Raw genomic sequence first — 27,915 nt, 5'->3', positions numbered from 1 at the left:
GTTCGAGTGTGTGTGAAACAGGAACCATAATCGTAAAATTTTATTTGCTCTATATTTGTGAGCCTTCTCAAATATGATCCGCACCAAAAGTGGATGTCTTACTGAGAGAGAAAACGGCAAAGGCAAGGCTGATTCTAGAATGAAGCCGTGGTGTGGAATGAAAGAAAACGAAACGAAATCGCTGTAGGTGGCATTTGGCAACACCTCAAAAAGAGGTTATGTTGCCACTCCCCTAGGATGGTTTCCGGCGGTGGCCAGTAATGGTGTACCGGTTCTAGTAATGGTGTCCCTGCCTGGATCCCGAGTGAATGAGGGAAAAAGGGTTACGGCATTGGGCTGAAAGTGAAAGCTTTTCCCCCTTCCAAGGGTCCCTCCATCAGCACTCCTCCTAAAAGTTCTGGATGTGCTCCATTACCCGAGGCTAATAAAAACAGAAAACAAGAGTTGAAGTCGACTCGAGTAGTATTTGAAGTTGTCATACAAGAGCAGGGAGCGCAGATGTTTCTTCGAAGAACTAGTTAAGGGTTGGATGAATCAAATCGGATAAACAAAGTTTTTATATCCCATGAAAGTGATGCGGGTGAGATTTGGGTCTTAACTATAACAAATTTGCTGACCTTAAAATAAGGTTTGTATCGTAAAAAAAGAATGAAATCTTCGATGAGGAAACAGCTTTTACACTATAAATCTTGATTTGAAAAAAGTTTTGCTTTATAAACAAAATTCTACGACTAATTTTTAACGATGTAAACGCATCTGATTTAATCTTGATTGAAATTAAAATTTTGAAAGTATCTTTAACAGTCATTAGCCATTTTACCTAATTTTTATGCCAACCGTTAACAACCAATAATTCAATAATCACAAGTTTATAATCTCAATGAAATATTTATGCAAGAAGCTGCAATCTATATGTGGCGACCGTCAAAAAGCCGTTCAACGTTCTTAAAAATGCACTTGGTCAAAGTCAATCCTTGGCAACAATGATTTCAATAAATAATTATTGTATAATTTAAGTATTTATTCCAGGTTCCTGTTACAGGTTTACCAGGCTCACCAAACTCGGCTTCCAATTCAATATCTAAAAATTACATTTAAGATTCGAGCTTCCTGTTGTTTACAGCACATTGGATTGATTTTCCCTTCTTCAAGGTGTACGAGATGAAATCCATTTTTTCCGGAATTCCATTTCGGTTCCACCGAACTTAAACTGAACAAACTCAATTGTTCGATCCCAACATCACAACAAAACACAAAGAAGAAACCCGACCGCCCGCAACAAATCCACTTCGACTAGGAAGTGATTGTTTCACTCGATTTCCTTCTATCATCATCATGATCGCAAACATTCGGCACCGGGACCTTACCAAACAACAAATCGATGAATCAATCAAACCCCGCTAGGCTAGGAGGCAATCTGAGTAGGGTTTGAAGAAGGTGGAGTTGTTGGGGGAGGCATAAAAATATCTTTCCGTCAAAGTTGATTGGGCTTTTCCTTGTCGGGATAGAAAAATGGTGCGTTTCGTTTCATTTTCGTTTTCCCCAAGGTGAGATGTTTGTTAGGGTAGGGAGCAGGCACAAAAAGTAACTCGAATGATGGAATACACCGGGGAAAAATGTCTTACTTCCAATCACTTTGTGTTTGGTTTGAAATCGGCACATGAATGGCCCAAGTCTTAAGGCTGACTTAGTCAATTCCTCGCTCTACGGAAGTCTCAGGTAAGTTGAAGAGAAAAATCGAACGCAATTCCCGGCGTATGTCGTTTGAATGATGTGAACATATGCAGAGAAGAGTAAATGTACCTATGAAGGAAAATAGAATTCAGCGAACTTCTGTCATGGTAAAATTCAAAGCAGCCATCAGCAGAGGTACGGATTGAAGAGAACCGTACTGCTGATTATGTCTTGTTCGACTGGATATGCTGATTTCGATCGATTTATATTCTGGTCGGTGTATGAAAGTCGACGCTTTTAAGGGAATCCCATCTGATAAAATGGAAGGTTTATGTAGAAGGTGCCTTCGCACTGAGGTTGGCTCAATTCAAAAGTTCTTCACCCATGCATAGTCGAGGCAATATGACTGAGCTACTAGACGACTGAAGTCAATCAACTAACGACATTATCGGGGGCGATAGGAAGTAGGTACACATTTCTTTCTTTGACACAATTGCTGAGCTATCGATGAAAAGTTGCCGCAATTGAGAACCGATTGAAAGACTTTTTATTTTGAATAATGTTATAGCATCGACAAGCAGTATCAGGTAAACTTTTTCTTATATTTTGGCTTTAATTCATTAATTTTAAGATATCTCAACAAAATTTTTATAATCATGACTCTTAATATATTCCCCAAGTTTTCTTAATAGAAAGAGCTCAATTATCCATCGACTCGATGATTTGGGACTTGATTATTCGACTGAATTACACTTTTCAACCATGGAGTTTATCTTTTTAAATCCAAACCTCCAAATGATAATATTGGCCTTTGATCCATTTCTGTTTAATATTTTCAGAACACACTTTTATTCTTCTTCTTCTTCTTCTTACATCAACATGGCCAAAACATGTAGGCATCCTGGAAAATGGAAGACTTGCGTCTTTCATTTTTCTTTTCAGCGTATTATCTGTTACATATTACCATGCATTGCAGATTCTACTACGGCCAGGCCAACCATGTGATGAAAACCGCGAAAGATACAGGAACAAGGGAGGAATGAAGCGTGGAGTTCCCTGCCAAACGCTTCATATGATATTTTGCTAAAATTTAACACTATTGATTGATTGGTAATTGGGAAAAATCTGGGGCGAATTAGGGTTAAAAAATTAATTTTAAAATGATACGATCTCACCAAACTCCAAGGGTTCCTGCTGGTGCTATCTCCCTATTTTCCCTGGTTCCGGTCATCTTCAAATTGGTTGCATTCACATGTTCTCAACATCACTGTTCCCTCAGTTTCAACCGGCTAACATCAATCGCCAATTGATTGTTCGCGTTTACCTTAGGCTCTGTCAAGTACTCAAAAAAGCAAATACGAGCCGAAGATAAATGTTGCTCAAACCTCCAGTTTGTTTTTTTCGTTCTTCTACTCGGAGAAATCTACATGAGCATTCTACGAGAACAAAAATACACTCATCGATTGATGCACAATCACAAGATCATCAAAATCCAACCAAAACTTAACTTATTTGATTACACGTATGAAAATCACGACGACCGGAATTACAATTCCTTTTTCTATAACCAACGATGGATTTTCTTTACGCGCGATTCGCCAAGCACAACAGAACACCAAATTTAGAAATGGAAAGCATCTATTTCAATTAGTTGGATACATTTCAATCACTTGTAATATGTATTTTCCTTAACAGAAATCTCCAAAACACCTAAAATTCACCATTTTTTATTCGCAAAAATACAAACGAGAAAACGCGACGTTGGAAAGAACACGACCGTTCTCGAGCCCGGCTTGCTGCGATCTCGTTTAATATTTTCAGAACACACTTTTATGTAAATATTAAGTGATTAAAGATTGTTCATTGATTTTTTCAAAACCAGAAAATTAGTTTTTCTTTGCCTCATTTTCTGCAATTCTATGAGCAAAGATTTGTTTTCATGATGGTTTTTTTTAATAATCGTCATTTCAAGCAAATATGTATGTGTGTCAATTCAATTATACTGAATTCTGAATAATATTCTAGCAATTTGCACTATTTTTTATCCCAGAACATTTCATAACATTTGAAATATTTTGTGTTCTTTAAATGTCATTACCATTTTTTAGAACGTTCCATATTTGAAACTCGTTCATATTTCAATATGTTATGCTTAAGTTCCAAGAAAAATATATCCTTTTTTATTTTTAAGTGCATTAAAAACGAATCTTTATAAGGGTAGAGATGAGCAATAAGAGGACTCTGCAGAGCATTGTCGTAGGAACGGAGGGGGAGGTTCGGGATTACCCCTCCCTATCCCTAGGGGGGTCCAGAGAAGCAAGTGATGTATTCTATTCTTCACTCAAAATTTTTAATTCCCAATCAAATTTTGATCATTGAGTATGGAGTTCATGAGAAACAATCTGAACTCAGATACAATGCAATAATCTCGAAAAATAATCCCCGGTTCAGAGTTCAGCTTCAGAATTTTTCAAATTTTTTTGCTTGTTTATAGAAATTTGTCTCCAAAAATTAAATTTTTTATTAGATTACATGCGTTCCAGAGGTTCTGATTATATATTATTAAAATCTTAGAAACATTTCTGTCTTCATATTTCGGATTCTGTTTCCAGTTTGGCATTCTTGATTTTAGGTTCGAATCATCAGCTGTTTTGAAATCAATCAAATTTGGTTTTGCATTTTCAAAATTGTGTGATTTTCGAAACTCATATTCGTTTTCAATATTTCGATGATAAATTTCCAAATTTTAAAAACTAATAAAAATAGAAATCATCTTGGGTTTTGTATGATTTTTTATCGAAGTTTTTTAACTAATTTTTTTCTTTTCTTAGTTCATAATTATTTCTTTTGCAATATCCAAACAGAAAATGCTGACTTGGAATCAAAATTCAGGAATAGTTTTTCATATTGCAGGAATCGCATTGAAATTCGAAAAAAAAAATCTTTGAATTCAAATTCTGAGTTCAGTAACAGAATAAAGATTTAGAATTAATATTCAAAATGCAGATTAAGACTCAGCTCGTTATTGAGTTTAACAATCAAAATAAAATTATCAAGATGACTTTTTCGTTGGGGAATTTATCTTGTAAGAGAACGAATACTTATAATTTTGAATGTTAGTTTAATTTTCAAATTTCAAATTCTTGAACCAGTCATTTTCAACATATTCAGCTAAAACACAAATGTAAAGTTAAATTCTAGTAAGTTTCGACATTTTTTAAGGAAAAATGTCATTTTGATTTTCGATGAACAATTTTTACTGTTATCTTCCTCTGAAACAAATTGCAGGGAATTCCATTTTTTTTTTTGTATTGCTTTGCATTTGCAGTTGCAGATTTTTCAAAAGCCAAGTTTCAAACGAAAATCTTAACCTTGGAATGAGTTGACAAGAATCAGATTTGAACCGCTAAATTTTAATCTTTCACTTTTTCTTTTAAAAATTTGATTTATTTTGAATGGTCTCTTGAAAAAAAAAAGTTACAGAGGTTGTATATAAGAAACGACCGATAAGTTCACGTAGAATTACGACAGCCTGTCTTGTGTCAATGTGTTTTTCGTCTTAAATTAGCATCCTAGAATAAAGTATGTCGAATTTTTTGAAGGAAATGATCTTCAAGAAAAGTCAGTCTTCCCTAAATTGTCGTTTGATAACCTATTAATGGTCTGAAACGACCCATATAGATCGTATGCAGCTTGTTTAACTGCATAACAAAAGGCGAATTAAATATAAGTATAAGCAGAAACAAAGCCGATGTCGTCGAAATGATTGCGCCCGGTAATTATGCAAATATTGTTATCAACACACGAGCTTTGTATCAAACGCTTGCGAGAATAGCTTTCAATGACTGCTTTGATCTAAACGCTTGACTCAGTGCATAAGCTCTCGAACTGTTTGGCTTCATGCGTCTCGTTGAAATCAGTATTATGTTTTCATTTCCCTTCAGATCACGTTGCAATCACTAACTTAAAATGTTGATTTCCTACCTAGGATTCCGGAGAAAGCGTTAGAGTAATAATGTTTTCATTTCATCCAAAATTTATAAACGGCCCTTTTCAGGGCCATAAACTTTCAAAGAGTTGTTCTTGAGCTTTTTAAACTTTTATTAGTCGTGTGCGTTGAGTGGACGGTATGGATGGGTGTGGGGTGGTGTGCGATGGGTGGGTGGTGTGCGATGGGTGGGGGGTGTGCGATGGGTGGGTGGTGTGCGATGGGTGGCATGTGACGGCTGGGTGGTGTGAGATGGGTCTGTGGAGGTGTGCGATGGATGTGTGGACGTGTGCGATGGGTGGTGAGGTTTGGTGGGTGGTAATGTGCGATGGGTGGTGAGGTTGGGTGGGTGGTAGTGTGCGATGGGTTGATGGTTTGCGATGGGTGGGTGGTGTGCGATGGGTGGATTGTGAGCGAAGGATGGTGATGGGAAGTATGATGGGTGATGTGGGAAGAGGGCGGCGGCTGGTGGGTGATGTTCCATGGGAGGTAGTGATGGGATGTGATGGGAGGTATGCGCGTGTGTTGTGTATGTTGTCTGTGTATGTGCGTGTGTGTATATGTGTGTGTGTGTGTATGTGTGTGTGTCTGTGTGTGCATGTGTGTGTGTGTGTGTGTGTGTGTGTGTGTGTGTGTGTGTGTGTGTGTGTGTGTGTGTGTGTGTGTGTGTGTGTGTGTGTGTGTGTGTGTGTGTGTGTGTGTGTGTGTGTGTGTGTGTGTGTGTGTGTGTGTGTGTGTGTGTGTGTGTGTGTGTGTGTGTGTGTGTGTGTGTGTGTGTGTGTGTGTGTGTGTGTGTGTGTATGTGTGTGTGTGATATCATCTCAGCTGTCTTAATTTTTCCGGCGCGCTGTTGTCCATCTCTGCTGCTGCACATGTGTCCAGTTTCAGTTTCTCTTAACAAATGAACCAAACAATTAGTCGACTCCTTCTTTTATAACTTTCGTTGGCTGGAAAAAACAAAAATCATCAAGGGGCGGGGCGTCCCAGTTTTTTTTCATTTTCGAATAGCCAATCAACGTTAAGCAGGCATGGTATGTCTTTTAAGAAAGATGTCTCTGAAAGAGGCGTTTTTCGTGACGCGAGATCCGTTCGCGGATTTCAATTTACCCCCCTATAGTGTTGCCGTAAGACGTAATTCTACGTCAAAAACTTTTTCAATGTTAAAATTCAAATAAGAAACTAGGTTCACCGGTGATTTTAGCCAAGCCAAAAAAAATTTTTTTTTCACCAAAGGGTTCAATTAATAAAAACCATAGCTTACCATTTCATCGATTTAAGGATGTATTTTCAAAAGTTTCTAATTTAGATAAAAATTTGTATGTATATTTAAATAAATTTAAATTGAATAGTCATATAGTCTAAAATAATCTACTTTAATTGTATTGAAAATATATTTCTGCATCAAACTCCTTATTATTCCATGAATCCGTGTGAGGTGAAATTTCAAAAGAATAATTTTATTAAAAAACAGCAACACAAAATTTTGAAAAAGAAGCTTCATGTTGCTTATATTCAGCAATGTATTCATATGTGTAAAATAAAACATTTTGAAACAATAAGTTTTTTATGTAATTTGAGTTACCAAGCATCAGTGTAAAATTTTAGCTTATTTGGTTGATTCCTGAATAAGCGCGGTGCGATTCAGTTTCGTGTGCAAATTTGTATGAAAGTAGAAATTATTGCGTATTAAATCATCCAGATAGTTTAATTAAATTTGAAATGTAGTTTGTCTTTAAATATTGGTTTAGCTTATTCTTAAACTTCATTTTTTGATAACATGAGTAGAAGCTTAATGTTTCACAAAAAAGTTATAACCAAGTCCAAATAAAAAAGATGAATTCAATAAAAATTATTTAAAAACGGAAGGTTATGCTTGCAAGAGCTTTCACAAATTTCAAGAAATTTTTCTGTCAAGGTTATAAAAATCAACAAATTCAATGGCTAAGCAAAGCAGTTTTCTCGATTTTTTATATTCATCTTACGGATAAACAGCTTTAAGAAATAAATAGTCAGAAACGCTCAAAACATAAAAATATATATTATAAAATTTTGGTTGCATAACATCGAATATCTTTTCTGGGATAAAAGTAAGGTTAAAGGTTTGTTTACATGAAATGTACTGCAGATTTCAAGGAATATTATAAAACCAAAGAATTTTTTTTAAATCTTTCAGTACATCTCTGGCGATTTTTGGATGAAAAATTTTGGTTCCGCATTCAAATTTCCATACAAAAAGACAACTTTTTGCGTGAATTTAGGACTGAGTCAAACGCTTCCCAAATTTTTATTGCTATTTGAGGGAATGAAAACAACCAGAAAAGTTTAGAGAGGTGTAAAAATGTATAAATTTGAAATTTTTATACAAAGCTTGCAGCGACTTTCCACCATCCTAAGAAATATTTACGATAACAAATTCAACATGGATCTAGGAAAACTTTTTTTTAAAAGATTGGATAACAAACTGTACGAATAGTATTCTGTCTCATGACATAACTTGGTAAAATTTTACATATACATTTTTTTTTGTTTGCTGGGATGTCTTTGGATGACTATAGATGATTGGAAATTTATAATTAATCAAGAACTTTCTTCTAGTAAGATTTAAAAGAAATTCATCTAATCTTAGCATTTAAAACTTGTTAAGACACGCATCTAAGAAACTCAACCAGTGCAAACAAATTCCGAAAAGACATAAACAGTTAAAATATTTAAGTTCGTTTTCTGGAATACGAGTCAAAAAAGATGAACTCAAATTGAAAGTAAATGGAAATCTCACGATGCAAGAAAAGACAATTGCTGATATCTTAAACTGTTTTTTTTAGCGACATAGAGCCACAGCTAGCTTCAACTATCAATAGCCGTTTCTCAATCACTGCTGAGGATTGAACGGAATAACGTATTTATAACGAACGACGGTTTTAACGATGATACTGCCAGACCGCGCACTCAAAGCATTTTTTAATTTTTAAGCAATTTTGGTGTTTTCGATAGCCTTTCTGAAAATTATCGCTCAGTCGAAAACGCTGTTGATTTCAACGTTTCGTCTTTCTATAATGTTGTTTACGGCATATTGCTAGAATATTGTAGAACATTTATAGATAGAACGAATAGAACTAAGTATCCTGAATGGTTTAACGCCGAAACAATTTGCCTTCTCAAAGATAAAAGAAAGAAATATAAAAAGTATCTTAAAAGTAAAACTTAGCTGGATAAAACTGCTTACCGGATTGCGGCCAATGCTTTCAATACTTTGCATAGAGCCCTTCAAAGAGGTATTCAATCAGAATCGAAACCTTTTTGGAAGTATGTCAACTCCAAATGTAAGACAAAGTTAGTCCCGAAAAATATATCTTATAACAACAAAGACGCGAAAACCCTCGATGAGGCTTCGGAATTATTTGCCGAATATTTCCACTGCATTTACAGCGTAAACGATACAGTTCCAGAGCTACAATTCCAAACCGCGATGGAAGTCATTCCTAAGCTGAGAATATCGATCACGGATGTTCGACGAAAAATGCTGCTGCTTGACGAATCCAACGGTAGTGGACCTGATGGATTTCCAAATTCTTTTCTTAAAAAATGCGTTAACGCCTTGGTGGAGCCGTAATTAATGCTCTTTTCAACTTCAGTTCGTAGAGGTCTGTTTCCGAAATTTTGGAAAATCTTCCACATTGTGCCAATCCATAAAATGGTTCAAAACTGCCAGCTGAAAATTATAGTGGGATAGCAATTCTGTCTGCCATACCCAAACTGTTCGAGAGCATAATTTACGACCAAATGTATCCCTGGTTAGAAGGGAAAATGTCGGACTTTCAGCATCGCTTTTTGAAAAAGCGATCAACGGTTACGAACTTGGCAGAATTCGTCTCTCGAACTTCACAATGGATGATGCAGGGTTTTCAAGTCAACGCTATATATGTAGGTATACCGACATGTCAAAGGCTTTTGACGTGATTAACATAAATGCTCTCCTGTTAGTACTGTGTAAAAATGGGATCACCGGAATTTGTCTTCGTTCGTACCTGAAAGAAAGAGTCCAGTTTGTGAAGATAGGGAATGCGAGATCCAGGGTATTCTCGGTCAACAGCGGAGTACCACAAGGGAGTAACTTGGGACCCCTTCTTTTCGTCACTGTTATGAACGAGTTTCCCGGAGTGCTGCATAATGTGTTTGTGTTGATATACACAGATGATCTAAAACTGTTTCTCCCTATGCGACATCCAAAGGATTGTTTGACCCTACAAAATGCGCTTCATAGATTTTCAGAGTGTTGCAGCAGTTTCGGATTGAAAATCAATGCCTCAAAGTGTAATGTTATAACCTTTTCCCGGAAAGTGAGTAATATTGTGCACGAATATTGTTTCGAGAACAGCTGTTCCATAGCTAGAAAATCCTCTGTGAAAGATCTGGGAGTCGAGTTGGATGAAGAACTCAGTTTCTCAAAACATGTTGAACAAGTCGTAGCCAAAGCAAACTCTATGTACGGAATGGTAAGCAGGATTTGCTGTTGTATTATAACGTTCATAAAAACAGGATTGAAAGGGTTAAAAAAAGATCCCCCCTAAAGGGGGGAGTAGGGTCTATCGGGTAAAAAAACACCATTTTCACGAATTTTCACACTGTATCTCACTCACTGTATCTCAGCACAGAATCATCTGAAGTAAAAATCAGAGCAAAATATTATTAAGAGATGTTTTTCTGGACCCCAACGGTTTTATTTAACTTAAAAAAAAATTTATGAAATTTTTGTGGCTGTTTGAAGTAAAAACTACGATTTTTCACGAAAAATCCGCCATTTTTTATCTGTAAAATCTCCCCAAAGTAAAAAAAATCAAAAAAGAAAAACGTTGGGGTTTGGTATTTTATATGTAGAAAATATGTTCCAAATTTGAAAAGAATCGGTGAAGTAGTTTTCAAATGACGATGTCCACTGACTTTAAAAATGTGCTTTCGAGAAAAACGCGTTTGAAGTTTCTGCTCTGCTCTGCTGCAGTATTAGATAAGAGGAGATAAAGGCCTTTAATTTCTACAGTTTTGCTTCGATTGATTTGAAAATTTGACACAACATTCTTGAAATGTTTTACAACAAGAAAATGAAAAAAATCGATAGACCCTACTCCCCCCTTAAGGAATCTTGGATGGCAAGAAGAAATGCCGGAATACAGATCCTTGTGTATGTTAGTTGGACTGGACTCACTCGAAACTCAGAGGAAATCAACAGATGCGCTGTTTTTAAAGGACTTGACCAGTGGAAAGTACTTTTCAACATATTTAGTATCACATTTTTTTCCAAATGAAGGACGTAGCAGTTTGCGCAACGTGAGACCTTTTCAGCTTCCAAAACGAATACAGAATTACGCTCGTAATGAACCAATCTATAGAATGATGGCGCTTTACAACGCACATGCTGATGTAATCAAACTGACTATGTCAAGAGAACAAATAAAAATAGTCTTAAGATGTTTTTATCATAGATGTGTTGTAACTAGTCAGGATCAAAGGCTGAAGCCTAGAATCTGATAAATAAATAAATAGCCAGAGAATAACGAATCTATTCAGAACCTTAGTTCAACTTCGCAGTCCGATATTCAAATATCTCAATCCTAAAGAAACGCTGGTCCCGAAGGAAAACCATTTTTTAATCAAAATTGATGTGAGATTTGTTCAACGAAAGTCTTGTCACCGGTAGATTCCCTGATTGTCTAAAAATAGCCAAAGTTCGACCAATGCACGAACAAGGTCTAAGTTTAACGTAAATAACTATCAATCAATCTCAATGTTACCCTCTTTAAATAAAATTTATGAACAAATGTTGGTTACTAGGATTTCAAACTTTTTCCAAAGGCAAAGCATTCTATACCTAGCACAAAAACAGCTATTTACGAGCTTTTTGGTGATGTTTAAGAAACTCTACCCCAGGAAAGAAACGTTGCACTGCTCTTTTCGATTTAAAAGAAGCTTTCGACACCTCAGATCACGAGATCTTGCTTGAAAAGCTTGTATATTATGGAATAAGTGGCAGACCTTTGGAATTGTTTAGGAGTTTCCTTACTGGTAGAAGTCAGTTTGTATCCATCAACGAAATTCAAAGCAGTATTCAATCTTTGCAAGTTGAGGATACCACAGGGAAGTTATCTAGGACCACTACTCTTTCTTGTGTTCACCCAGGAGTACTGAGGTAGCACATGAGGATCTAATAGTTGACTCCTTTCCAATAGAAATAGTCAATCGCTTTACATATCTTAGCCTAGATATCGGTTGTAAGCTGAAATGGAACTACCACAAAGAGAAATTGCAAAAACAAATTAGTGCATCGGTTGGTTTATTGTGGAGAATGAAGAGCTTTGTCTCACGAAAACAGTTGACCTTACTGTACCAAACGTTCGTACAATAAAAATAACAGTACCAGGTATTTATTTGGATTTATGTCAAGGAAAGCACTTTACTACTACAGCAAGTATCTGTGTAACGCAACTACAAGAACCCACAGAAACCCACTCCAGCGGACTTTTCCCAGCTCATGTTAAAAAAAACCGATGCACACTCGATTGATTGGAAATTTTGATGTATCCATCGATCGTTTCAACGTCATAAGGCATAGTTTATCTGATTGTTGCATTATCGCAAAGAAATAAATTTCCTTCAAATCTCGCCCTAAAAACTTCCAATTCAAAACGCCTAATTTTTACCTTTATTATTGGTATTTTTTGCGTTCAAAGCCAACCTAATTAATATCTGTCAATACATCCAAATCATTAGTTTTACCGGTAAAATGCACATTCAACTTTCATATATTTCTTCAAATCCCTGCTCCGGTCAAATGTAGGCTATGAAACTAATGAATTAAGGAATGATAGAACCATCCTCGGTTTGGGCAAAACGGTCCCATCACAAAGATCCCGTTAAGAAATTGCTGGATTTTCCCCAATGGATGGTCAGTTGTGCTAAAAATAGATATAGGGGAAGAGGGGGCATAATGCCCACGTTAAGAAGAAAGCCTTGTTTTAGAATACATTTGAAAAGATTAACTTTAATTTTCGATTGTGTTTTGAAGTTTGGTTTATTTTTTGTCTAAATCTGATAGTTAGAATAACTGGAAGGTCAAAGAAGGAAACAAATTTAATGAAGTTTGAAGAGTAGGTAGAAAATTGGATTTCAGATTCAGTAGGGGCATAATGCGCATATGTGTGTACCCAAACGCGCCGTTTAACGTTTAATAAGTGTTTATTGATCCAAGTGCCTCCGAAAGTGTTTGCCAGGTAGAAACTCTTCTATTCTACTTAACAGATGGAAAAATGTATTGCTACGCGCAGTGCTGCCAGATATACTGAAATTCTTGTTAATAGTTAATTAAATCTATATTAAATTTAGGAATTTTAAATATATTCGTTTATATTCAAGTTATGTTTTCCAATACAACTTATAAATATCTTTAAAATTGTTGTGATGAAACCGCATATAAATTTAAACAAATATGAAACATGCTTAAAGATAAACGGACATGGCGCGTTTTGCCCCACCTAGACATGTTTATTAAAAATCGTTCAAAATAACATAAAAAATAATTGAATAAGGAAATCTTTCGTTTTGTGATGATTTTCAAGACCAATGTTCATCATTGTAACAGATGTCAGGTATTTTTTTTGCGATAGATGCCGTAATTCCTTACGAAAGTCAAGGCACAAATTGCAAGGAATATGGCTTGAAAAGTATTTTTGGATTTTTGCAGGGATTTATCGCATATTTGATGCTTATTTTTTGTACAAAAAGTTTCTACTGTTAATTAGAAGGTAATAGCGTACCAAATTCTTAAAATAAGTGTATATCTAGCCAGATATCGCAGTGGGGCGTTTTGCCCACACTGGGCATTATACCACCAGTTCCCCTAAAACCGAGACCTCTTCGTCCCCAAAAAAATTCTTTCTCACTCACCATAATTCATGATGAAGATCAGCAGCAGTATCACGAAGCACGTCATTGATCTCATATTGTTCCTCATTTTCAGTCTTTTTCTCGCCGTCGTCGTCTTCCCCGTCTTTTTTTGCTCCTGATCCGTCTTTCTAGTTTTGGTTGGCACTGCTCCACAGCTGATGACCGGAACTGCTTTTGTTTCCTTCCCTAACAGCAGCAGCGTGATGATTTCCTTGAGCGATATCCTGGGGGAAAAAGTGGGAGAGAAAAAATTTGATGGAAAACGTTATTAATGAAATGGAATGTTTCTTTGCTCTTTTCTTTGCATGGTTTGGAGGAAGAATGAGTCGTAAATCTTTTTTTTACGTGTCTGAACATTTAACATTTTTTTAAAGACTTTGTCAAAAGTTTGATCTCTATGAAAAAATTATCAATGTGAAATTATTATTTTAAAAATTATAGAATGTTGTTCGAGGTATTTGAAGCGCTATACGATTAAAATTAACAAAAAGAACCCCAACGTTATCATCAATTCAATTTTTTTCCATCTTATCCAACCTTGAAGACATAAAAAATGATTCCTTCGACGTTTTCCACCTGAACTAAGAAAAGCGCTTTCCAGCTGTGACGGGTGGTAGTTCGAATGTCCGGATCCGACAAAGAAGCGAAGAAAAAAACACCGGAAAACGCCCAATATGAACAATCATTACTCTGGTAACTCTGTAATGCAAAAGAACGGATAGTTCAACTGCTCTTAATTTATCTGTTTTTTAATGTGTTTTATGGTATTTTAAATACGGTCGGACAGTTCATTCGTGGAGAGAACCTCTATCAAACTCGTTACTATTCGAGTACATGTGCTACGAAGAAAAGCTAAGTGATAAATCGTCTCAAAGTATCGGTTGTTATAAGTGCCATTTGTTTACAAAAGACATTTGTGTAAACACCCAGTTCGTTTTTTCTACTGAAGCGACATCTGGTAGTAAAATTTGGCACCACCAGCTCTTTCGAACCGAGCTTTTTATTGCATACCTGAAGGCGCAATGGATAACATCTGCTCGACTTGCAGTGAAGCGATAACCGGAATCGAGCAAATTGCTTGCAAAGGTGCTTGCGGCAAGCGATTTCATATAGTTTGCTCCGGTGTGTCAAAGAGTTTGGCAAGGCAAATTGATGCAATGTCCAAAAATGTCTTCTGGTTTTGTGACGACTGCGCTGCTTTGATAACAAACCCAACCTACCGTTCAATGGCATTTAATTCTCCGGTTGAAACAAACGCAATAGAGAAACTTACAAGTGCGATAACCGAAATGCGCTCTGACATTCAGCAATTCGCCCCGAGGCCTATCCGTACCCCTCTGTGGAACAAGTCTACGCCCACGCCTGAGCTAAGACGTCCATTAAAACGTATACGAGCCCCAGATGCTGTTTCTGCTGAACCGTGCCAACTTGGATCTAGACAGACCTCAACCGACTTAGTTTCCGTTCCACTGTGTGACGAGAACTCCAAGTTGGTGTGGATTTACTTGTCACGCATCAAACCTGATGTCACAGAAGATGCTGTCAAGGCCATGGTCAATGCTAATCTTGGCGTGGAGGATGTTAATGTCGTCAAATTGGTCTCAAGAGGAAGTGATATTAGCTCTTACCGGTTTATATCATTCAAAGTCGGCATTTCTCCGGATTTGAAACAGAAAGCATTGAATCCTGATTCTTGGCCTAAGGGGTTATATTTCCGGGAATTTGTAGACTACAACTCGAAGCAGTTTCGTGGTCCTCAACTGTAATCAACCGCCAGCAAATATCTATTGGACACCGGGACGCACCACTCATGCCAATTCGGAAGTTCTCTTCTCTGACCACCTAAGGCCGATCGTTCCTGTTACAAGTCGTCCCGTTTATCGGTCAGGTGGTTCAGGGGGAGGCTTCCAATTGCCATGCAACGGCAAGTATTTTTTTACTTTGGACTTTTCTCCCAGTCATGCATTCCTGCCTTCTAGCCCCGCCTCGAATTATTGGTTTGATTGGTTTCATTCTTCCCGCTATGATGGGCAAAATCATTTTGCTACAAACTTGGTGCAGGAGTATGCTGCTGATGATATTTTGGATACCAACTCTATCTCGGCGAATCTCAATTGGACATCGGGGCGCACCATTTATCATGCCAATTCGGAAGCTCTCTTCTCTGGCCACCAACGACCGACTGTTCCTGTCCAAAGTCGTCCCGTTTATCGGTCAGGTGGTTCAGGGGGAGGCTTCCAATTGCCATGCAATGGCAAGTATTTGTCTGTTTTAAGATTTCCCTTCCGTCATGCATCTCAACTTTCCAGCCACGCATCGTATGCGTCGAATGTACTCAGTTTTGCCCGTGACGATGAATCAATTCATGTTGATGGCAACTTACTGCTGCAGCCTACTGCCGACGAAAACCCGGCTACCGAGGGTGTTCCGGTAAATTGTAATTGGACTTCGGGACGCATCTTTACTCATGTCAATTCGGAAGCTCTCTTCTCTGGCCACCAACGACCGACTGTTCCTGTTACAAGTCGTCCCGTTGATCGGTCAGGTGGTTCAGGGGGAGGCTTCCAATTGCCAAGTTACGGCAAGTATTCGTCTGTTCCGAGCACTTCACCCAGTGATGCATTTTTGCCTTCGAGCCTTGCATCGAACAGGACTCCGTCTACTCAACCCAACAAGCCTGCTTGGTGCTATTACCAAAACGTTCGGGGCCTACGCACTAAAACAGAGGACTTCTATCTGGCAACTATCGATTGCAGCTACGATGTCATCATTTTGACCGAAACTGGCTTGACTGATTCGATCAATACTGCCCAACTATTCGGCAATGGGTACTCAGTGTTTCGATGCGACCGCAGCTCGCGAAATAGTTTAAAAAAATGCTTTGGTGGAGTTTTGATTGCTGTTAAACAACAGCACGTGAGCAGCTTTGTCACCACTGATAGCGGATATGATTTAGAACAAGTCTGTGTTGCAGCGAACATCAACGGGAAAAAATTTATGTTCTGTGCCATATATGTGCCTCCTGACAAAAGTAACTGTATGCACATTTTAGAGTCCCATGTGGCCACCGTACGCGAGTTGTGCACCCGTGCTTCTGCTGAGGAGTCCGTCTTGGTATGTGGCGATTATAACCAACCTCGTTTGTTGTGGGAGGTGAGTGATGCAGGTGCAAAACTATTGAATGTTACACCTATCAGTGCTTCCGCCGCCTCATTGATCGATGGAATGAATTCGCTCAATCTGAATCAATTCAACGCTATCAGCAATCATCTCGGACGGATACTGGATCTTGTTTTTGGCTCTAGTGAGGAACTAATTGTAACTAGAAATGCTCCCGATGTGCTCGTACCGATAGACATACATCACCCATCCATCGTCTTCGATTTACCTGCTGCTATGTCTACCAATTACGGTTCTCGAAACACCTCCGAACCTAGGCATAGGCCTTTAAATTTCCGGAAAACGGACTTTTCGTTGCTCTTTCAATACTTGAACAGTATTGATTGGGATGCAGTTTTCGGAGACTCATCAGTTGATGCTATGACACAATCGTTCTGCAACTTGATCTGTACCTGGTTGAATTCGCACGTTCCCAGATTTAAAGCGCCTATGACACCCGCTTGGAGCACGCCCACCTTGCGGCAACTACGACGGGAAAAAAATGCTTGTCTTCGCAGACTGAGAAAAAATCGAACAGAGGATTTTCAACAACAGTTCAAAGCAGCAAGCGGCGCTTACCGTAGACTAAACGCATCGTTGTATAAGCTTCACGTCCTACGCTTACAATCTAGTTTACGCAGTAACCCGCGAAGTTTTTGGACCTTCGTAAACGCAAAACGTAAAACGAGCTGTTTACCTACTTCCGTTTTCTACAATCATGCTGTCGGTAACTCCCCAGATACCTGTTGCAACTTATTTGCAGAGCATTTCAAGTCAGTTTTTTTGAACACCGTCTCATCCGAAAGAGAGTGCAGTGAAGCCATCAATCATGTACCTGTCGATGTTTTTGACTTGAATACTTTTGAAATTAATCAAGATCTTATCGAGCGCTCTGCGAAAAAGCTTAAAAGCTCATTTGCTCCTGGACCTGATGGGATTCCAGCTGTTATCTATCGTCGCTGCATCGAAGCTCTTTCCTTGCCTCTGGCTAAAATCTACAACAGAGCATTCCAGCAAAGAAAATTTCCAGACAAATGGAAAAATTCGTTTATGTTCCCGGTGTACAAAAATGGCGATCGTCGAGACGTTAAGCAATATCGTGGTATCACCAGTTTGTCTGCAGGGTCTAAGCTCTTTGAAATAATTGTTGGTCAAGCCCTTTTACGCTTCATCGCAGTACATCGCACCTGAACAGCATGGTTTCATGCCTGGTAGATCGGTGAGTACTAACCTCATAGAATACACGTCGTTTTGCCTCAATCAGTTGGAAAATAAAAAACAAGTCGATGCGGTGTATACAGATATCAAAGCCGCTTTTGACGCGATTGACCATAAGATTTTGCTCGCTAAGCTTGCCAAGCTTGGCATTCATGACAACATGATTGCTTGGCTGAAATCCTTTCTTACCGAGCGCTGCATAAGGATCAAGTACGGCACTAGCATTTCATATCCTTTTACCAATCGATCTGGCGTCCCTCAAGGGAGTAATTTGGGGCCATTATTATTTGCGCTATTTTTTAACGATTTGATTACAAGCCTAGAAGACGGAACGAAAATTGGTTACGCTGATGACCTTAAAATATTTCTGCCAGTGGAATGTACTGCTGATTGCATTCGCCTCCAATCTCTGCTGAACCAGTTTGATGAATGGTGTAGACTGAACAAACTAACAGTCAGTGTTTCAAAATGCTCTGTGATAACTTTTCACCGGAATAAGACACCGATCCCTTATGACTATAGTATCGGCAGCCAGTTTTTGAAAAGGGTCCTTGAAGTGAATGATCTTGGCGTGATCCTTGATGCGCAGCTCACTTTCAACAGTCAACGCTCTTCAGTTATCAACAAAGCAAATCGTCAGCTCGGCTTCATCACCAAAGTGTCACGTGAGTTCAAAGATCCTTTGTGCTTAAAATCACTGTACTGCGCCCTCGTCAGATCTATAACTGAGCATGCTGCTGTAGTTTGGGCTCCGTATCAACTAAGTTGGATCTTGAGGATTGAACGTGTACAGAAGCGGTTTGTCAGATTCGCCTTGCGACACCTGCCTTGGCGTCATCCCGAAGATCTTCCAGCATATTCAGATCGGTGTCAGCTTTTGGGTCTCGAAACCCTCGAATGTCGCCGAAAGACTCAACAGGCTTCTTTCGTTGTTAAGATTATGAATGGAGAAGTTCAATCGCCAAATCTTCTAAGGATGGTAAACCTCAGTGCCCCATCGAGAACTCTGCGATTTAATTCGTTGCTGTCACATCAAATCCACCGAACATCGTATGGCTACAATGAACCACTCAGAGCAATGATGCGTATGTTTCAGGATGCTGAGCACCTGCATCAGTTCGAAGAATCATCCAGCCGATTTATTCGTCGAATTCGTCAGTCCAAATTGTTTTACTAATTTGATTGTAACTAAACCTTTTCATTTAAACATTTATGTTCGATGAATTCAATTATAATAAATAAATAAATAAATAAATCGTTTCCGAGTGAAGGCGTGCCCTGGAGAATGTAATTAATTAATGTTGAGGGCTGTTCTTTGCCGGTGATACCATGGACCGATAAACGAAACTTAATGGGTGAAGGAAACGAATTCCGGTTGCTCACTTATAAACCAGAGGATAGAATTAATTCCTTGAAAAACCTAAAGGTGAAAGGTTTTTTGAATTAACAACAACTTATCGAACTCGATTGAGAAAAACCGTCTCACAATAATCCACATTCTTTCACAATTCTAAATTCCAAAATTTCATTCTTAAATTTTCAACAATCGTTTCTTAAATGTGATTCCTCTAAAATAATTGTTCTCCATCCCCTAATCTTAGTTCTCAAAATTAAAATCTATATACAAAATGACAAATAATGACAAAAATGACAAAAATGACAAAAATGACAAAAATGACAAAAATGACAAAAATGACAAAAATGACAAAAATGACAAAAATGACAAAAATGACAAAAATGACAAAAATGACAAAAATGACAAAAATGACAAAAATGACAAAAATGACAAAAATGACAAAAATGACAAAAATGACAAAAATGACAAAAATGACAAAAATGACAAAAATGACAAAAAATGACAAAAATGACAAAAATGACAAAAATGACAAAAATGACAAAAATGACAAAAATGACAAAAATTACCAAAATGACCAAAATGACAAAAATGACAAAAATGACAAAAATGACAAAAATGACAAAAATGACAAAAAGACAAAAATGACAAAAATGACAAAAATGACAAAAATGACAAAAATGACAAAAATGACAAAAATGACAAAAATGACAAAAATGACAAAAATGACAAAAATGACAAAAATGACAAAAATGACAAAAATGACAAAAATGACAAAAATGACAAAAATGACAAAAATGACAAAAATGACAAAAATGACAAAAATGACAAAAATGACAAAAATGACAAAAATGACAAAAATGACAAAAATGACAAAAATGACAAAAATGACAAAAATGACAAAAATGACAAAAATGACAAAAATGACAAAAATGACAAAAATGACAAAAATGACAAAAATGACAAAAATGACAAAAATGACAAAAATGACAAAAATGACAAAAATGACAAAAATGACAAAAATGACAAAAATGACAAAAATGACAAAAATGACAAAAATGACAAAAATGACAAAAATGACAAAAATGACAAAAATGACAAAAATGACAAAAATGATAAAAATGATAAAAATGACAAAAATGACAAAAATGACAAAAATGACAAAAATGACAAAAATGACAAAAATGACAAAAATGACAAAAATGACAAAAATGACAAAAATGACAAAGATGACAAAGATGACAAAAATGACAAAAATGACAAAAATGACAAAAATGACAAAAATGACAAAAATGACAAAAATGACAAAAATGACAAAAATGACAAAAATGACAAAAATGACAAAAATGACAAAAATGACAAAAATGACAAAAATGACAAATTGACAAAAATGACAAAAATTACAAAAATTACAAAAATGACAAAAAATGCAAAATTTACAAAAGTTATAAAAATTACAAAAATGACAAAATCGACAAAATCGACAAAATCAACAAAAATTACAAAAATTACAAGTTTTATTAAAATAACAAAAAAGGCAACAATGGCCTATGAATATCAAATGTAAAAAAAAAATGATAAAATTTGGTTTAAACCATCTTTTTTTAAATGATATATTTTTTAAATAAAACAAAATTTTCACTCAAATTATAAAGGAATTTTTCCAAGAAATAAGAAAATAGATTTTAGGTTCAATAAATTTCTCAAAAAACATATTAACCAGAATTGCTCAAAAATAACGCAGAAAACACTCCAAAATCACGCAAAATTTACATCATTCAATGGATTCAAATTTAAACAATTTTCACAAGTAAATTACAAAACTTATTAAAAATGATAAGAAATATTATGAAATATTATATTATATTTATGAAATTAATAAAAAATAGAATTGAAACACTTTGAAGACATCAAACAATAAAATCAAAATAACTTTCAAGTTACCAAGTTAGGAAGTCAATATTCTTAGTTAAATTTTGTTGTGCTTTTAAAAAAAATGTGTGTGTGAGTTTTTTTTTTAAATTATTCGATAAGTTCTTTTTAATAATATTTCTTTAAATTCTTGGTAAAAGCAAAACGAATTGAAAAATTTTCCTTTGAATTTATCTTAAATACAAGTTTTGAAACAGTCCTCTTTTTATTTGTAGAATTTTTGTATTTCAGATTTGATTTTATTTTTTGAAGACTTTTTATGCTTTAAAATAACCTATGATTTTATTTGAGTTTAAACATTTTTTAAAATTTAAGCAAATTAATTCTTTTATCTAAGAATTTTTGGAAAAAGAATCAAATCAACCCTTTTGAAACCTTTTATTCAATTGTGAAAATGACAAGTGGTCTTTGAGAGAGCTGGTGTATGTTTGAAATTTTTTATTTGCCATAGGTTTGTAATTTTTTAAAATTTGTTGGAAATAGTGCACACATTTTTGAGATCTACTATTTTTCTTTTTTTTAAGGTTCATCCTTGAATCTCCAAAATTATAGCAGACCGGAACAAAACAGTTTTATTTGGATTTAGCTTTTCCATATTAGTCTTAATAAATTCTTAGTGAATTTTGCTGCCTTGTGTTATTGAAAAAAAGTTTCAAATCTAAAATGAAACAAAATTCGATTGAAAAGATCTTACCAAAAAAAACAATTTATGTTATCAAAATTGATCAAGCCTCAAATCGAAACAAAACGGTGACAAACAAACCTCTAAAACAAAATTTATCCGGCAAATAAACACCGATGTTTGTGTTTGTCGATATCTGACACACCAATCGATGTCGGTGAACATAAAAGTTTACGGAAAAGTAACATAATTTTTCTTCGAAGCAAATCCTATAAACTTCCATAAATGCCACCAACATCAAGTGGCTTATCCGGGAAAATGCTCCAACACAAACTCTGAAACCGTGAGAGAGCCCGGGAAGACATTCATACATATATATCTTTTTCCGTTCCCATACCTCTGTACGTTCTTGATTACCGGGCTTGAACTTCTAAAAGGTCGTTACAACTGACTGGGTGGCTGACTGACTACCGGTTTATCCACCGTCTTGGTTTGGGATATCCAGCTTCGAGTTTTTGTTCCGCCCTTTTCTTCCATCTTTTTTTTAACAGGATTTCTTTTTCCACTTTCTCAACAAGTGATGTATACGTATACGTTTATTAGTTCAGGTCTTATGCCTTTGGTTCCCTCGAAAGAAACTCCTGGGTGGCAATACGTTTCTTAGCTGAGGAAAGTTCTCCTTCGCCAGTTTTGTCATCCTACCAGCACGCATCCGAGAGCCAAATACAAGGAATGGGAAATCGAGGGGGGTCACAGCTCTCAGCATGCACACTGTTTGAAATATTAATAATAACACAGCAATTATATACTTCGGAAAGTTTTCATATTAACAACTATAACAACTTTCCCATATTTATGTCCCAATTTCTTCCGAGCAAACTGAACTCTGAAGCTAGTTGTTGCACCTTCGAGAAAGCCAGATACAGAGCCTCAGCTGAATTTCGAATTTCAAGGAAGAACACATAGGAAGGTACCAACTGACTGGAACTTGGAAGACTGGGAGTCCTGCAGAGAGTGTTGTCGGTACTCGAGAACTTAACAGATGGAAATTTCCATACCCCCGAGGAGCAGCACAGCTGTTGATGTTCTGCCGAGCGTGAAAGCTCCTACTCTGGTTCGAGCCTACACCCGGAACTTCTGTCAGGCGACACGTCACGGGTAGGGGTGGAATTCTTGTGTTTGGATTACATTCAAGGTTCAATGTTCACCAGTTCTCAATCGTGCCTAGTAAATACACTCGGTTTGGACTCGTTTGATTTTGATAAATCGTGACCGGCGTGATTTTTGACAACAGTCCAAAATTCATAATCACTTTGAGAAAACGAGTGATGAATTCATCGTTATGATTTTTGTGCTTCTATCTTTTTATTGCTGTTTCAATTTAAAACTTTTAAATATCACCGTGTCGGTAGAAAATCTTGCTTTTGCGTTAATAAAAACAGCAAACCAAACCTCAATTTACGTTATTATTTGAGAACACAAACTCAAACGCCTTCACCAAAGTGAAAAATTAAAAAATAGCCGGCTATAAACACTGTTCCGCAAATTACAACTACACTTTCTTTCTTAAATATATGAAACAATATTTTTTTACATTTTATTCCCAAACGTACTCTAAAAAGTGTTTTCTTTCAATTTAAAATTCATTTAGCATTAGTTTTTGTTGGATAGGCAAGTTCTCCTACATTTCTTCTACATTTCTTCTGCCATTGCTTTCTCTAACCAGTTATACCACTTGAGGAAAGTTAGTCTTGAATTTTCAACACTGTCCGCTGGTTTCATGTACTTCCTCAGATTTGACTTCGTCAAAGCCTAAAAAGTTTTGATTAAACAAATTTCTGGACGATTTGGTGGGTTCATATCTTTCGGTAAACATGTGACCTCCACTTTAATGCATCACTAGAGTAGGGTTACCATACGTACTCTTTTAAGAGTACATGTACTCTTTTTCGGTCGAGAAATGGGCGTACTATTCTTTCTATGAAATTTTACCAAATGTACTCTTTTTTTTTGTTGAAAGACATTTGATCTGAAAAAACCTACGTATTTCTTCCATTTTATGCTAAAACTACGTAAGGAATATAACTGAAAACAAATTACTTTAACATCTTGTTTTCATTAACATGCATTTTTAGTCGTAATAAAGACAGCGCGATAAGCGCCTTTGAGTATGCAAACAGATATCAATATATAAACAATTTAGGTAATATGCTCATAATTGTGCGCATTTACAAATCTCTAATGTTTTTTAAGGTGTTATTTTTGACACTTTAGCAGCGTTATGGCATTCGTTTCTAATCTCAAATAATAATTGTAAAGTAAATGTACGCATCAATAAAATAAACTCTTTTTGAAATGGATTGTTTTATAATGTTTTTTTTGTGGTTTGTCAGCATTACATCTAAATGCTGCCATATATTCGAACAATCCAACTTTGGCATTACTCCAACAAATAAACAGAATTTGATACCATGGAAATATCTCGGTTTCTTATTACAGTAGAACCCCGCTTCTTCGGGGTAGTAGGGGCCTCCTCAGATAATTCGAAATGTGTACACCCTTTTCCTTCTGTTGCGGGAGCAAAGCTCGATAATAAAAATTGATCTTGTATCAACCTGATGGCTGGGCGCTCAAAAACCGAAGTTATATCATTTCTCCTGATTTTTTGGGTAAATGATCTAGATGTACTCTTTTTGGTGTTCCGGGATCTGGTAATCCTACACTAGAGTAGTGACACGAAGTGAGCTCAGGCCAAAAGATTGTAGGATTATTTAAAGGGTAGCATCGGTTTTCGTAAACATTTTTGCACGTAAATTCTGCCATTCCTTGTATCTTTGGTTATGGATGACCAAGACGTTTTACCGCATTCACATATGGCTTGCTGCACCATAACATTCTCGAGCTGATGCCGAAGAATGTTTGAAGTAATCCTTGAGTTTTTTGTCCATTGTAGGATCAGCAGGACCAAAAAATCTGCGAAAATACACTGTTATCTGAACTTTCTTAACGCGGTTCGAACTGCTTCTACACTATCACCTTTTTCCCTAAATAGCTAGTTTTCTGATTGAAAGACTATTCACAGTGCCCCATTTGTGTATAAACCGTTTTCGTTGCTCGGGAGTAAAGCTACGCATTTTCAGATTTCTTCGCGAAAAACGACAAAAAATGACAACGTTTACTTCACTTGGATGTAAACAACAGTACCGAACCAATATCAACCGCAGAAAATAGTCCCATTTTATTTTTGCAACATTATTTATCACGGAATTCACTTCATACTCGAGGAACCGAGCTAAATAACCCCAATTTGGGTATATCTAAGTGAAATTTTCGGGGGTTAAATGAAATTTTTGAGAGTAAAAAAAATGTTAATTTTAAATTTCCATTTTCATAAACATGTTAGATTTTATTTCAACTTATATAGGAGTGATTGAATTCCTGATGAATATTTTTTCTTTTGCTATTCAGCTTGACGGGACTACAGATTTTAGAAGCGATTTACAACTCATGTGAGAGTTCGCCATAAAGCTGACGACTGTTTTGAAGAGATTTTGATATTATGTTCTTCATTCAAGTTCAGTATAGTTCATGAATACTGCATTGCGCAAAGTGTAAATTAGAAAAACTATATTTCTATATTTTTGATAGCAGCTCCTACTGTACTAGGTGAGCTCCATATTTTTAACGGCATAATCACATAAGCTTAATCAACTTATGATTTTTTTGAGTTACAAATAATGAACATATTTGTCGACTTGTTCACGTTTTCCCTAACCCCGCAATAGACGGGATCTATAATTCCTTAAAAAATTTGGTTTTTTTTTGCGTCGATTTTCTCTTATCTAGTCCCTGAAATTTCATCGATTTTCTTTCATCGATTTTCTCTTATCTAGTCCCTGAAATTTCATCTAACACAGTTGGATTCATTTCTTTACAGGATCGTTTTTTTTTCTATAAAAAAAACCAGAATGGTGGTTTTAGAACTTACTGTCAGTAGCTATTTAAGATTGAAAAACACATGGATCAAGGCATTTCAACGCTATCAAAATGATAAATTTTCGAAAAAAAGTCCGTTTTCAGTTTTCTCATGTTTCAAACTTTTCTTAGATGTAGCTTTTTACAATTGCTTGTCAAATAGTGGCCATAAGTATGGAATGTTTGATTAACATATTTTGAAACCTTCTGAGCAAAATGAAAGTAAAATGGTGATTGAATTTGGTTTTTGATTATTTTAGTGTACTCCTACTCCTTCTGTAGGGAGAGTAAGTGTTTGGAGGGTTAGCAATATTTTATTGTAGATCTTTTTTATGTATCTAAAAATACCCAGCCATGTTAAACATAGAAAGGCAACAACATTTTTTCCTGTTAATGTTATATCATTGCCTGTAAAACCTGATTTAAACTGAAAAACTGAAAACTTAAAAATAAAGGAATCCATTTTGTTTTTTTGTGAAAATATTAAAGTTATAAATTTCATGATACAATTTTAATTGCAAGTCCCGATTTTGACAGAAATTATTTGAAAAATTCATTCTTTTCTTTAAAAAAGACAAACTAACTAGGTGGACAATTTAATTAAAAAAATGCATTCAAATTTTAGAATCACAAAAATAGTTTAAAGATGCCCGCAACGCAAAAGCCCTAGCTCACTATTTCCGCCAACTATACAATTTCTTCCACACAAAGCGCTTCAGCTTAGATCTTTCTACCCTTTTAATAATTAAGTTTTTGTCTAACGATTCTACTTTCGATTTCATGTCTTGCCGAATTGACAAAAATTAAATATGGCAAAATAAAAAATCATGTATATTTTATTTGAGTCGTTATCATAATTTTACTCATCACAGTTGCCAATTTTCATTAAAGTTGTCTATTAATGTTTTAATCGTTATTCAAAACATTTTCATAATCGAAGGAAAACCATGAATCCAAAATCAAAATCAGAATACATACTTTGATTTTACCCAGTGAACATCTTGGTCTGTATATTTCAGTTGTTTCTGAGATATACACACTTTTGTACAATCCGAAAAAGTTGTATAGAATATTCTATATGAGCCTGTAGGTACCAAAGTGGAGGCAATATACGGACCAAATTTTACTCACCTTGAAAATATAAAACTTTGTATTGCGTTTTCAACAATTTGACAGCAACTTTACTTTGCATAAAATCATAGGATTGTACAATTTTCAACTTTACATTGGCTGTCTTACAATTTGATTACAATTTCCTTTAGCAGGTAGCCTGAGGTTTGTACAACTTTCTTCGCCATTTAATACAATTAATTGTTACTGTATCCCAAAGCAATTATATTTTTCCCTTATAACGATTTTACTATGAATCACCGTGAACATTAATACAATAGAATTTAATGTTTACTGCGAAAAAAAATTGAGCCATACACAACTTTATGTGTCTCTTTTCGATCAGTCTCGAACTCACAACGTTCCGATCCCTCTCCTTCGATACTTCCTCGGCGCCATTTCATGATGATGCAAACAAGCAAATTTGTTCATGTACAGTTGAGAGTGCCGTTTAAAAATCAATTGATCGTATAAAATACCACTGACTGCATCATTTCGGACTCCAAATCTATTTATAGATGCCGTTTCTTGATATGCAACTTTAACCTATCTCATAGACGATTCTTTTACAATCAATAATTGTATTCAGCGCTGTGCGATCTTAGCTAGCTATTTACTGTACTGTTAAACAATTCGACAATCTGCAGATTGTTTAAATTCCATAATACGATGTTCTAACAATTACTGTACGACATTTCATGGAAATAATATGTCATCATAGATCGCAAGCATGAAAGATTGCTTAATTGTACAGTGGGATATAATATCGAGTTTAACACAATTCTACTGGAATTCAAAACAACTTTAGTGATCTTTCTATACGATTAACAAACTATTATCGTTTGTAATGAACTGTACAAACCATAAACGATAAAATATAATTTGGTTTAGCTACAACATGATGTTTTTACAATTCCAATCTTAACTGGATGTTTTTACAATCTACAA

At 35.9% G+C, this 27,915-nt stretch overlaps 1 protein-coding gene across 1 annotated transcript in view; it reads right to left on the bottom strand.

The window, feature by feature from the left end:
* Positions 1 to 27,915, bottom strand: part of LOC129743450 (hemicentin-2-like) — a 410,268-nt gene that overhangs the window by 174,459 nt on the left and 207,894 nt on the right. The window contains exon 2 of the mRNA XM_055735485.1: positions 13,598 to 13,821. Within this exon, the coding sequence (XP_055591460.1) occupies positions 13,598 to 13,664 (67 nt within the window). The 5' untranslated portion in view covers positions 13,665 to 13,821. The remainder of the gene's footprint in view (positions 1 to 13,597; positions 13,822 to 27,915) is intronic.

Source organism: Uranotaenia lowii, chromosome 2 (assembly GCF_029784155.1).
Source record: "Uranotaenia lowii strain MFRU-FL chromosome 2, ASM2978415v1, whole genome shotgun sequence".
Taxonomy (NCBI): Eukaryota; Metazoa; Arthropoda; class Insecta; order Diptera; family Culicidae; genus Uranotaenia; species Uranotaenia lowii.
Note: the sequence above shows the minus strand (reverse complement) of the source record. Positions and strands in the feature narration are given on the sequence as shown.